Here is a 13,259-nt window from a genome sequence, read left to right as displayed (position 1 = left end):
CCCCCATCATCAAGATTTGGATAAATATGAACTATTAAGCTATATTTGATTGAGTGTTCAGTCTGTACTTAGTGGAAAACCTGCTCTTAGTTTGAGGAGGATAAACTGTATTCGGTAGAAATCAAATAGGTGCGAATACCTGCTTTCAGGCCAAACTCAGTCTTTGTGATACCATTGTAGTCAGCTCTTTAGAGTCTTTAGAGGGGTCTGCACTATCACAAAGTGAAATAAATTTAGGCCATTGGGCAGATAATTTATTCTGGCTACTCTTTCAAGCCCCCTTGCTAACAATAGCCTGCCTTTCTGTGCTACAATATCCTTTGTAGCTTTCCATTAGTAACATCACCGAAATGCAGTGGTTCTGGGGACAGAGCACCCCCATGCACACCCCCACCCCCCTTTACTCTCGCACTGGTTGCTAGTGATGAGAAGTTGTTTATTTGATGACTGACACAGCTGGCATGGAGAGTATTGTGACAACAGCGCAATCAAGGATTTGACAAGTTCCAAGACATCCTATCTGTGGAACATCTTTCATTTTCATGGTGCAGAATTTTATTTATTTTTAAACTTAAAATACTTTCCTGGAGGGCAGGTGTAGTGTTTTTCCTCTTGCATGGTAACCGTGCTCAAATTCCAACTCCCCTGTCCAATTACTCTCACCTTTGACATTTCAGGCAGTGCTTTTGGGGATGGGAATCCTCTCTTAATGAGTGACAGCTTGTTTCCTTCTTACCCTTATACTTTAAAGAAGCAGTCCAGCCCCTCTTCAGTCCCTCTGACCCACTTTTCTTTATTTTTGGAAGCTCTTAATGGCTAGGGTCCCATCTTTCCTGCAGCCTTTAGCTTTCACTGGCCCGACTACCCTGCAGGGTTCAGGGCTGAGCTCTAATCTAATCTCGGGAATGTGGCACCGAGACTCTACCTCCATCCAGCCCTTCCCCAGCTGCTTCGCAGCTCCATCTAGGGCAGTGCACTAAATAGTCATGATTGACCCCGCTGCAGCGTCTGCCTGCACCAAAAATATAAAAGGATACCACCAAGCTGCTGTCAATCTGACATTTTGCATTAGAGCCGTAGGAATGAAAGCTTTGATCAATTTTTTTCGGTTGTTTTTAAGTGACCCTAGTTCCCCTGAGATGCGTGCCTGTGTACAGCAGCGTGTGTGCGTGGGCCTAAAGACCGAAGCCAGCGACGGAACTTTTTTTCCATCAGCAAGTTCAGAGAAGGAGCTGGGGCACAGGTCCTGAGAGGTGCCAGGGATGCAGCTAGCGTGACGTAAGGACCTCCCCATGGCACTTTGGTTAACTAAAATCAATGCACTTGCCAGGCAGCATTTTTATTGAGGTTTCCCTCCACCCTGCCCCTCTCCCCACCGATTTAATGGTTTATTTAGTCGACTATGAATTTCGTTCTACTGGGAGAGCCCTGCACAGCGGAATCGCTGTTCAGCCACAGAAGAGGCACAAGAGATCTGCACGCACATCAGGTCTCGTGCAGGGAGAACGAGAATAATTCTCATCCCCCCTGTTTGCTCCTCAGCAAGGGCTAAACCACGCTCGTTTCCAGCGGAGCCCCGCGGCCTCTCCCCGTAGCCAGCACGCTGGCTGCAGTCGGTCGGTGCGGACTCTTCCCTCGCAGGTAATCCTCTTCAGCATCTGCACCTCGCGTGTGGGGAAACCTCCGATGGGGTGACCGCAACCCCGCACCGCAGCCGCGGGATCGGCCACTGAGCCAGCTCCATCTCAGCGGCACAGACCCAGCTGTGGTTTCCTGCCCGAGCCTGTTCTCCATCCCGTGACAGATGTGCTGTCCCGCAACATCTGGCAGTCTGTCTCCCTCTGTTTTAAAAGGTCTGGCTTCACTGTGTCGGGCCATCCAGGCCAGAATACCTGAGCAGAGCTAGATGAAGTAATGGGGAGGAGCAGACCTCAGGGACATCGACTTGCAGTAAGATTCGAAGAGCTGTCTGCGTGGGAACGCTGCCAGCAAAGGCGACTGCTAGCCAGGTGAGGCTAAGGTGACAACCTGTTCTGGCAGAAGCTTTCTGGCTTTGCTGGAGTATTGGATATTAAGGTCTGATCCTGCATCCATCCAAGTCCAGAATAGTTTCTCCACTGACTTTAGAGGCATCTCTGAACAATCTGATGACTTTTTTCCCCTATCTTGAACAGGTATCTTACACAGAGGGTACTGTATTCCCTTGACCTGTCTGCCAGTTCCCCTGTTCAGAATCTGCTGTTCCCCTAATTGCAGCAGGAGTTACTTTCCTGAAGTTAAAATGGCTGTTTTCCTTTCCTGAGCACAAAGGGGCAGTAGAAGAGACCTGGCTGCGAAAGCCTTTGCCAGGAAAAGGAGGCTTTTATTGCATTCTCGGGCTGGAGGAACATTTTTGGAGAGATGCGAGAGTGAAATAAGACACTGGCTGTGTGAGTCATGGCTCAGACGTGCTCTCTATTCCAAGGGGACAGCTGGTGGCACCAACAAAACAGCTCCCTAGATACATTGTCTGGCAGCAGTCCCCCTCCTGCTTTTTCCAGCTGTAACTACCGTTACGTGATAAATAAATAAACACTCTGACAGTGATGTGCAGAGGCAGATTTCCTTCCCTCGGCCCCTGTAGGCTCTCACCAGTCCCTCTCCTCCTGCTGCAGGACCGCAGTGCTAAGATTTAAAAGAAGGGGCAGGAAACACCGGCGTCGGACCCCGCAGCATCCCATGGCTTTGACCTGGACAGTGCCCGCGTCCCTCTGCGCAGGGTGGCAGCTCCCCGTGAAAGGCACTAAACCAGAGCTGAAGTGAGCTGAGGTGCCGGCAGAGAGAAACGATGCTCTCGCCTCCTTGCCTGCCTTATCTTCACAGCTAAAGCATCTCCCTCTCTGGCCCGCGATCCCCAACCCTCGCACACCATCACCACGCTGCTGTAGAGCTGGGAAGGAGTCTGTTTTGTTGGCGGGCGCTGCTGGCTGGCTGATGAATTCAAAGCCCGACTGGAAGTTAACGATGGCTCCAAGCAGCACAGCCTCCTTCCTGCTGGGTTTCTGCTGCAGTTTTACTGGGAGCAGTTGCAGGGGAAGGTCAGCCCTAGCCGTGCTGCAGGTGCTTAAAGCCAGAGGAATTTGTTTTCTGCACCACCCAGTGCTAACGAAGGGGTGATGGGGAGAGCTGCTGAACTGCAGTCGGCTCTCTGAAGTTTACATGCACGCAGCAGCAAATCCTCTCTAGCATTTGACTCTGTATTTTAACATAGTTCCAGACATCAGCAAATCAATTAAAGTTCCTTACTACTGAAGCCTGAGTGTTTTCTGGAACAGCTGGTAAATTATTGAATGAGACAAGGCTTAGGAAAAGAGGCTGGACTGAAAGGCGGAAAGATTTTGTTTATGCACAAATATTGTGTATCCAGCAGCCAGGGGATGTGCCCTTTGGACTGAGTAACGATCAGTTTAATATCAAATACATCTTTCTGGGAAGACTGGCTGAAGCTGAAGAGAGGGATCATCATTAGACATGATGATCTGAGAGGTGGCTCTTCTCTCTAAATGCCACGACCCCATGAAAGCTGTCACAAATGCACGGCCTTTGTCTGAGTCACTGCTTGAATCATGAAGGCTGCAACGTGTCCCGCCGTGGGTTATGAATGTTCCTGACACTGGGTGGGACGTGGTATCTATTCCATCAGCTAATTTAGGTGGGGCTGGACAAGCACCTTGCGTGCCTGCTAAGGTGATCCAGCCAGCCTGCCGCCTGGTCGATGCTGGCATGAGCAAAACTTCCCAGTGCTCCTTCTGGATCCCCTGGGAAAAGGCCCTTCAGGAAGACGGCGTGTGGCAGGGAGGAGAGCCCTCAGCTCACGCATAGCAGACCTCAGGTGAAATCCCCTTTCTCGCTCGGAGGCAAAATTTCACTGATTTTAGCAAGCCAGGTTCCTCGTTGTGCTGTGGATTTCCAGCACCTCTTTGTTTTGGTTTTCTCCTCTTCCCTTTGGTGTGTTTGTAACACAGGGATGGATCCAGACAAGGGCTGCGTGGCCACGCGCTTCTTCCAGCCGTCGTGTGACCAGGAGAACAAGCCCCGTCAGGCAGCGCTAATGGGAAACCAGGGCCCCTCTGGATCCACAAAGGCAGAGGCTGATTTTGGTCTGCACTGCACAGTATAAATAAGAAATTTTCTAGATGACTGACTTTGAAATGTCATTAAAGTTATTTTTATGCAAGGGGTTTTAGTGTATCTGTTTAAATAGCAAATATACTAAATGATGCTTTAAATATTAATATAAGAGGGTGCTTTGCTGAATTTAACTTTGTCAATTGATTTCAAGCTATTATGTATGTTACATGTAGGAACATTTGCTATTTTTGCTGCCTGCAAGAAAATGCAAGTAGCGAAGAGAAGCTATTGGTGCACTTATAGGTGGACTCGAAGAAAGAGGAACTGAAATGAAGATGAGATCAAGTCAGCTAGTCACACCAGTTGGGGAAATGGGGAGGGCAAACACGAAAAGATCAAAAATATCTGTTACTCTTAATTACAGATTTTCCTTTACCTGCAGAAAAAAAAATGGGAAGAAGGGGAGAGAGCAAACTAATTTATGAAAGCTGATCAAGTATACATCCATATATTGAATTTGGAAATGTTATTAAAACGTTGCAGGTTTGAACCAGATCTAGAGTCACTTATCAACTTGAATGTGATTTAAATAACACTCTTCCCCTTTTCAAAAGCAGAGATCACTGTAAAGACTTGCTTTATCCCTCCTGCCTGCACTAGGTGGCTCTACTTATCTCTACTCCTCGTGGCTTTGCCATGCTAACTAGGAAAGGACAGGCATAATGATGTTCAGGCGCCCTAAATCATTCTTAACTCCACTGAATTGAATCTCCAGCCCAGATATTAGCTTCTTTTTAGGACGAAATAATTTATGTCTTCCTGTCCTTTGGCATGTGGCTTTCTGGAAGACACAGACGAGGCATCACTGTAAATAAGCTCAGTAGTAACAGAGTTATATAAAGCCCTGAAATATATAGCACTTTTTTTTTCTTTTTTTTTTTTTCTTTTAAAGTAGCTTATGATCTTTCTAGTGCTGCTTGCAGTGCTCATGCTTTATAGTCCTACTCCTGCTTACAGCCACGTCTATTCAATGGCCTGCTCTTATGCAGCTTTTACTCGGGAGATTACAGCAATATGCTTGCAGCAGCAGTCTTGTATAAAGGTGTCCTGTAGCTAGAAGGGAAAAATAATGGAGGGGATCAAAATGACAGAACAAGATATATGGCCAAATTTTAAAAAGGTACTACAAATTTCAGCTGCTCTCAGCTGCTGGTATTTGTTTCTCTTGGCCCCAGCTTTCAGTCATGCTGAGCACCCAGCTCTGCCATTGACGTGAGTTGGACCCGGGCACATTCAGCATCTCTAAAAATCAGGCTTGACGTCACTCAGGAAGGACCTCAGACCCAAGAATTAGCTTCCTTACCTTGAAGCTGTGGGCGAAGCGTAATGGAGGAGCCTGTCACGGGGATGGATCCCCAAGTGAGCGTGTCTGCACTGTGCAGGGGCTCGAGGGACCTTTGGGACTTTTAGGCTCGAAACCCACACAGCCCATTTACTCCTAACATGCACCGGGAATGAGTCTGGCTGCCCATCCCCTTCCCTTTGGAGTCAGAGCACAAGCCACGGACTCCGGACAGGATCCCTTGAGCTTTTGCAAACCTAGTGCCAAATCAGTAAAACAAGAATAACTTGGATTTATTTATTCTCCAAACAGAAGTGGCTTGGTTAAAAGCAAATACAATTTATTTTACATCCCCAGCTAAGCTCTCCCACCCCCACCCTTTGCAAGTATACCCATGCACCTTAATCTACAGGCAGCTGCCAGAAAGAAGATCCACTTACCACTTTTCTTCACATTCTATCAATTAAAAAATAATAGCAAATATTCTCTGTAGACAGCAACATCTAAGGTTCAGATCTATCAAAGGCAATGACCAGAATAAAGAATGGACAAGGGCTAGTCCATGCTCCTCTTGTGTCTGATTCTGCCACAGCTTGGTCCCATTTCTCTGGAACTACATGTATTTTAACCTTTCCTGATCAATAATATTCAGGAGTGGAAAGACTGGGATGAGATAATTGTACTGCACCTGACAGACTTGGCATGGGGCTTTTTGCCAATCATGTAATTACAACCTTCAAGGCAGTGTGAGCAAGTTCTTAAATTTTACAAAAGCTCTTGTGTTTCTGTACTTAAAAAAACCATTTAAAATATTTTTTTCAAAGGCACTGATGTTAGTTTTTCTTTTCTGATGAGGAATAGCACACAGAGGTGGAAGAGAGAAATTTCCCCTTGGGAGAAGCATTTGCATTCTAATCATTGCTGCTTTATCTTGGAGCATGAAACTCAAGAAGTGTGATACTCCACAAATAGAAGTCAAAGTGCCCAGTCTCCTTTCACTAGCAGAACAAGGCTACTGCTTGCTCAGTAGCTGACAGATAAAAAGTTAATGGTATAAAGCACAAACCAGCTGATATGTGAAAATGAAGCAACAGCACAAATAGCAAAAAATCAAGTTCTTAAAAATCGGTGTGCATGAGTGAAGGCCATTTTTGTTTGGTCCCTGAAGAGGAGATGGGATTTACCACGTGTGTGAACAAGTTCTGCTCTCTGGGGGAATGGTAGCGGTTTCGAGGGTGTCCAGGTTTGCTACTCTGAATTATGCTGGTATCGTGAGATCCTAATTTGGCTAATGGAATTTGACCTCATAGCATTAAGGTCACCATACAGCTGTAGCCCCCGAATCTCAACAGTGCTGGAGAAAATAGTTCCCAGGTTAAGGATGCATGGTTACTTCAAAGGAGCACACAAGCGCATGGTACAAACCTTTCTTTCACACAACCACGATGAACGTGGGACGAGGAGGCATGTTCTGATGCCTGTCCCAAAATGAATCCCCCAAATTATTAGACCTTGGTTCACATCAGCATAGTTTAGTTTCACAAAATGCCTTCATATCTGTCCCGCTCTTATTCACTCTTTCCTGGTTTTTGCTCAGGGTTGTCCTTCCAGATGTGGATTGTGAGACAAGTCGCCATGGCCAGCCAGCCCAGGTAAGGCACCATCAGCAGCGTTGCTATCTTGTTAATGCGGTACCAGGAGCACATCGTGCCTATCGCCAGGACGTCCAAGCACAGGATGTCAATCAGTGCCTGGAGCAGAGAGAACACACTGACTGTGGTGCTCACCCTTGGAACACGCAGCAGTCTTCCCCTTCTTCTTTCTCTAAACCATCCTACTAAAGGTGGTGAGGTGGAATAGGAATAAGGGGAGGTCTAGTGCTGAAAAGTCACCTAGAGTGATCCTAAACCCCAGGACCTTGGCTCTGAACTCTAATCAGTGAGATCTGAATGTGTCACACCAGGAGCCAAGGCTAATGTTAATTTTTTTTGTTCATTATCGAGTTCCGCAGATTAACACACTGTTAGTGATGATCAGTGTCCCCTTCTGCTAATGCCTATGCAGACAGATCAGAAACATGCTTATGTTAATACTGATGGCTAATATCACTTAACAAACTTTCTAAATGTACCTTTCATCCACAAAGTGACAAAATTCAGGTGGAAACATAAATCCCACTCTCTGCTTCGGTCACCTCTAGGCCTTGGCACCTGAAGTAAGTCCTTTTTGAATATAGCACAGGCTCAGCTGTGCCGTGCCTTACCTTCGTGCACATCCTCCTAACAGACTCTGCAATGCACAGTGCATTGTATTTGCTCGATAAGCCACCCGCAGCTAATATGCAACCCTGGGGATGCTAACTTTGCTGCTTGCCGGCGCAGGGTGTGACTCCCAGAAGGACTTATCTCTAACCCCGAACCCTTAACTGGGAGATGCAGCAGGGCTATTGCCTCCCTGATCTCCCGCCCTGCTCTGGTCAGGCCGGCTATCTGCGCGGATATCAAGAGCAGGATGAGGAGTGGAAGGTACTGATATCATTGTCTAGAACCAGGTGCAGCATGAGTTGTATCAGAGCAAAAGCTCTTCTTGCAGCTCTCTTTACAGTTGCATAATGCTAGTTAGAAAACCTCCAAATAACCCCCAAACCCGTGGCAGGAACACCAGCAAACAAGCCTCCAGCAGATGGATGGATGGGCAGATACGTTACCATCTTCAGGTTACGTGCACCAAAGAAGAGGGGAGGCCAAGCCCAGTTCAAGGCCAGCTGAGCCCCGTAGAGGCCAAGTGGGACGAGAGCTTTGCTGCTGCAGCCACCCAGGTCATTCCATATCAGGTAGGAGGCATAGCTGCGAAGAGGGAAACGCATCAGTGTTTTGCAGTGAGTAAACCCCCTAATACAGATGGCATCTTTTCATGTGAGGTTGTTTCGCAACAGGGACTCGCAGGACAGTCATATTTGAGCGACAGCTGCATCCGTGTCCCTCGCTGCTCTCAGACCCATCGCCCGTGTCATACCTGCGTGGCTCGTACAGCTTCCCCAGAGCAGTGGCCTGTTTTAATATCTGTTTACAAAGCTGAGCATGGGCTGTGTCCCTGGCCAAAAGCATTGCCTGCGGTGTGAATCTGAGGAACTCAGCCCAGAATTTGGCTGAGGCTGTATTTCATCTGCTGGGAATAAGAGTACCTGACGTGCTCTGCTGATTCGGGTACAAGGGATATCCCAAAAGCAAATGAAGGAGTTTGAAATGACTGCTCTTCTGTGTATCAGACACAGCAGGACGAGAGAGGGAGCGGTATGCAGAACTTACCCCATGCCAGTGTAGAGGACAGTCCAAGCAACAGGGAACATTTTGCGGGGTGGACACCATGAAGGTTTTTTCAGCTTCTCATACCAAACAGGTATTGCTTTTCGATTAATGAACCAGCCAAGGAAACCTCCAACATGAGGCAGGACAGTAAACCCAACAGTATAAGCCCACATCCTTCCTTGGTGGCTTGAAGTAGCCTTTTGCCTGTTGTAAGTTAAAAGCAATAATTGATTATCACTTTAAAGACATTTTTTCCTACTTAGATCTTTCAAGCTTTTTCTCTAATTGCCCATATTCCGCTTTAGACTCTAAGGCTGAAGGTAAGTATTTAATATCATATTCAGCTCTACTGCTGGCTCCCCTCTGCCCATCTCCCGATCTCTGAAAAAGGGGTAATTATTTCTGTCATGGTTACATTTTTCCCCTTGATCTACCCAGCAAAGTGCCTCCCCCCTGCCATTTCATGGCTTCTTACAATATTCGTGTGGCAGGGTTCAGCTAAGGTGGTTATATTCTTAGAAGACAAGACTGCAGTTACTTTTATCATTCCTCCTCCAAATGCCTAAGTCAGACAGCACACAAACTTCAGTGTACATACACGGAGGCTACGCGTCTCAGCAGAGCTGTTATCTCTCCTCTGCATGCTATTCTGAATTTGAAAACCCAGACAGATCATGCCCAGAAAACCCTGTCCATTCTGACTTCATTTAATTTTTCACCATGGATTTATATTTTAAATGAGGTCTATAGCAAGACAACACCCTTACAGCAAATTTTAAGGGCTCAATGAACCTTGTTTAATCCTCTCTGCAGCCCTAGCAGGCAGAGGTAGATTCTCACCTCTGTAAGCAGGTAAGCTGAGACACAAGAGTAGTTTCTTAATTTGCTCACGGTCTTCCTCTTGCATAAGAGGAAGGAACATTTACTTTAATAATTACATTATGCTCCCACACAAGACAGCTGTGATAAGGATAACATCTAGCATTTCATTCTCTCTCCCATATCTTCCCTGCCATTATCCTCACTAGGGCTCTGAACCTGCCAGTCTTCTGTCCTCCCGCCTTTGGTCTCTGTATTCACCTGTCCTTTTGATCCATTAAGGAATTAAACCCAAATTAGCATTCATCGGGAATAACACATACAATTTGCAAGGAGGACAGCAGTTTTGTGCTATCAGCATAAACACAAATTGCACCCGAGCAAATGCACTTGGGAAAGATTGGTTTTAGCAATGCAAGAAGAGAGAAGCAGGCACAGAAAATTCCCTCGCCCAGGGAAATGTCCCTGGCACTCTGAGCACTGGTCAGAGAAACAGGGAGCATCAGGAGAGGACTGATCTGCACAGGCATCTCTGTTTGGGATTTTAATTCACAATTAACACTTTGCTATATCCTATGCTAATTGTTATTATTATCATCACACTACAAAGCATTCATCTTTAGAAATGCACGCCAGCAGTACAAGCCAATTTATACATCAATAAGGAACAAATACCCCAGACACCATCTCTAACCAACAATTCCTTTACTAGACAATTTATAGCGCTATTAAAGTGTCTATGGAACTAGAAAATCAACCGAACACTGAGAAAAATAATAGCTGTTAGTCCTGCTTTTAAAGTGTAAACCAGCACCAGCTGAGTTCTGGTTCCTCCATAGTACTTCTGAAAGGTAAAATGGGAAAAGTAGGTTTTTCCCTGCTCCCAACTTCTTTGTAGTTGCCAGACTAACCTGATAGACTGCAGAAGTAACTGAGGGTTGAAAATAACGCAACACTCTTATAAAACCTTATTTTGTCTCACAGCTGTTACAACTTAACAGGGTAGGAGCTGTAAAAAACCTTACCGCCTCTTACTGCCTTTCTCTCTCTTGCAAAGAAAAAGGGTTGGACATCCAAGGCCAGCTTCTGTCTCTAATGCTGGTGCTGCTATACAATGAAGAAATTGTCAGCTGAGTTTTACCTAAATAGCAGAAAAAAGGGTGTGTGTGCGTTCGCTGGTGGCTGTATCAGATTACACAAGAGAGCCCATGTTCGGCAAGAATTACAGGGGATTTGGGGGTGGTTGAGCAACCGTGCGGAGGACAGCACCGGCTTCTGGGTCCCGACGCCACCGAGATGTGACATCTGAGGCTCTTGGCTTGGTTTGAGGACACGCATCTTGCCTGTAGGTCAGAGAGTGGCTGCATGGGACAGAGAAGCACCTTTTTATCGGGCTGGGAGCGTGTTGGGTGTGCGAAAGTATAAATTAAAGTGTGTCACGTATAAATGAATGTGGTAATTGTGTAAGAGCTTGTGCATAAGGGATCAGGTCCATAACAGTACGACTTCCGTGCGTGTTACATGGTTGCAAGCTCTGCTGATTTATTCCCTCTGAGGATCTGTCCCGGAGCGTGTCCGTGAGTGTGAGCACAGGACAGAAGGAGCCGGCTGCACGTATGAGGATGTCCCTGCTATGCCAGTCCCCCATGCGCTCTTTAACGCAACATTGATTAACCAGATGCTTTCGGTGGCCGCCTGTACACTAGCCTTTTGGCTAAAATTCACTGGAAATCACTTGAATCTAAAATAAAGACATTACACAAGCATGTTAAATGAAAAAGAAAAAAGCCAGAAATCAATTTCCATTAGTAAGCTGTCTGCAAGGGATGGGAAATGAAACACTAATTTACTTCAGTTACGGGTCATTACCTGAATTTCATGGCCAGAGGCAGGATTGCTGGTTCCTAGCAGAATGCAATATTACTGTTATAACATAGAACCAATGAGATGTTTTGTTTTATTGAGCTCAGAAGGAAATTATTTTTTGTGGGAGGGGAAAGAAAGAAAAAAAACAGTGTAAAGGCACAGATTTTCAGCTAGCATAAATCAATGCCCTGCTATTGCAGTGGTGTGTTTATATAGCGTAATTGCCACTTTGAAATAACAGATGCAGCACACATTAATCAAGCAGTAGCCACCTGCATAGCCTTTCAGAGTCTGTTGCTATTTGCGATTGGAAACTTCTGTCGTGCAGTGATGCAGCTACTATATGTGACTGAATGGTTTCCATTGCAGTCAGCCACTTCTCCGCTGAAGCAGTCATCACGCAGATCGCTGGGTAGCATTGCCTTCACCAGGCTTTGGCAACTTTGTCAGAAAGCAAGCAGATCAACAGTTTTTAGCCGGTAGTATTTCCTTTCCTGGGCTTAAGCACAGAGCCATGATGACTGGTTTGCTTGGCATATAGCAGTTGTATTCCCAGGCTATTTTAGAGTCTAATGTGCTGAAGAATTAAAAACTAAGGGACAAATTACAAGGATCCCGGTAAATCTGTGAAGCTGGGGATGATGCTGCGTGACTGGGGAATAGCAAATGCAAAGAGGAAAAAACCAGCAGAGGCAATTCCAGGCCTAAAAGTCATGTATCAGTCCTACTCGAGCTTTAGAGCAAAGAAAGGGATAGGTGAAGACATAGAGGTACCTGGAAAAATGGGATAATATGTAATAGATTTGCTGAAAGTGGATCGCAGCAGGCTGGATGCCATTGCCTGGGCAGGCGTCTGCTTCCTAAGCAAGAAGATGTGGTACACCTCGCTTGTCTGGACTTCCGAATAGCATCTCTTACGGTGTTTCTTAGGTAATGATTAAGTTGAAGACACTGGCAGATGGCAGTAGGGCTGCTGGGCAGATAGAAGAGACCGCGAGAGGGAGTGCAGAAAGACAAGGATCAGGTTTGGGAAGAGTTTTTGGTGGCACCAACCAGGGATCGGGACTGGGACCGGGACCCGGAGTGATTTTAAATATGGTGTGAGCTCGTGCCCAGACACACGAAGACAAGCGTGTGTGCGTGCCCCAGGCCTCCCCTTCTGTGTGAGCACATGCCACGGGAGGGAACGGGCTTGCAATAAACAGGAAAGACTTTCTCTAGCACAATATTGGTTTTCCTCTGTTACCACAGATTTATGTCTCAATATTTCTGGTTTGAATCATTTTACAGTAATACAAGATGAGGTAATACTACCTCTTAGTAAAATAATTTCTATACTATGTCTTGGTATGCTTCTGATTATTAAAATAGTATTACTGCTGGGTTTCAGATCACTGCTGTACCACTGCAATGTGTTTTCCTGAAAGAAAAGACATGGGAGAACCGAGTTACACAACTGTGTGTGTTTTCTTCTTCTTAGCAACCTTTGCACGTTGTCCCAAGAGGTTCTCAGTCTATGCAAGATTAATTGCCCAAATATAAAAGCCCTGTTAACCTGAATATATTATTGAAAAACAGCATATTTCAATCTGCCCTAGTTTTGAAAATAGAGATGCCGGGTCAGCTCCTGGCATAAATCTGCAGTGCTCCTCAGAAGCCAGCAGAGCTTCTCTGATTTACATTGGCAATAAAGTCGTCCTGGTTTGTCTGCCACTGATGAGAGCGTGAGTGTGCTCACTGAGCTGCCACAAAGGACACGGCCGTGGCCAGGGAGGAACCTTCATGGCAATCACTGTCTTCTGAGCAACCCAAAC

General features: G+C 46.1%; 2 protein-coding genes across 5 annotated transcripts in view; one reads left to right on the top strand and one right to left on the bottom strand.

The window, feature by feature from the left end:
• OARD1 (O-acyl-ADP-ribose deacylase 1) overlaps positions 1–8,167 on the top strand; it is a 23,851-nt gene extending 15,684 nt beyond the window's left edge. The window contains exons 9-10 of one of the 3 annotated variants that reach the window (XR_775450.1): positions 4,005–4,153; positions 7,050–8,167. The gene's annotated coding sequence lies outside the window, so the exon portion shown is untranslated. Of the gene's footprint in view, positions 1–2,654; positions 3,100–4,004; positions 4,154–7,049 lie in introns of those variants that run through there. The other 2 variants (XR_775452.1, XR_775451.1) reach the window with 2 other exon arrangements.
• TSPO2 (translocator protein 2) lies at positions 5,835–13,259 on the bottom strand. 2 transcript variants are annotated; one of them, XM_010584696.1, is made up of 4 exons: positions 10,605–13,259; positions 8,761–8,964; positions 8,160–8,298; positions 5,835–7,203 (listed from the first exon to the last, which is right to left on the bottom strand). In XM_010584696.1, the coding sequence occupies exons 2-4, from the start codon at positions 8,931–8,933 to the stop codon at positions 7,021–7,023; spliced, it is 495 nt and encodes a 164-aa protein (XP_010582998.1). In that variant the 5' UTR covers positions 8,934–8,964; positions 10,605–13,259; the 3' UTR covers positions 5,835–7,020. The 2 variants fall into 2 exon arrangements, with proteins under 2 accessions (XP_010582998.1, XP_010582997.1); XM_010584695.1 differs by having other exon boundaries at positions 8,761–8,967; positions 10,605–13,258.

The sequence above is a fragment of the Haliaeetus leucocephalus genome, unplaced genomic scaffold, assembly GCF_000737465.1.
Source record: "Haliaeetus leucocephalus isolate CR32 unplaced genomic scaffold, Haliaeetus_leucocephalus-4.0 Scaffold1000, whole genome shotgun sequence".
Lineage (NCBI taxonomy): Eukaryota > Metazoa > Chordata > Aves > Accipitriformes > Accipitridae > Haliaeetus > Haliaeetus leucocephalus.
The sequence above is the reverse complement of the archived record's forward strand: the minus strand, read 5'-3'. Positions and strand labels throughout refer to the sequence as shown.

Coding starts and splice junctions, on each gene's coding strand:
- TSPO2 (XM_010584696.1), bottom strand. CDS start 8,933: ATGTGGGCTTATACTGTTGGGTTTACTGTCCTGCCTCATGTTGGAGGT. Junction 8,299..8,760: donor GTCCTCTACACTGGCATGGG/GTAAGTTCTGCA, acceptor CCCTCTTCGCAG/CTATGCCTCCTACCTGATAT. Junction 7,204..8,159: donor GTGCACGTAACCTGAAGATG/GTAACGTATCTG, acceptor TCTCTGCTCCAG/GCACTGATTGACATCCTGTG.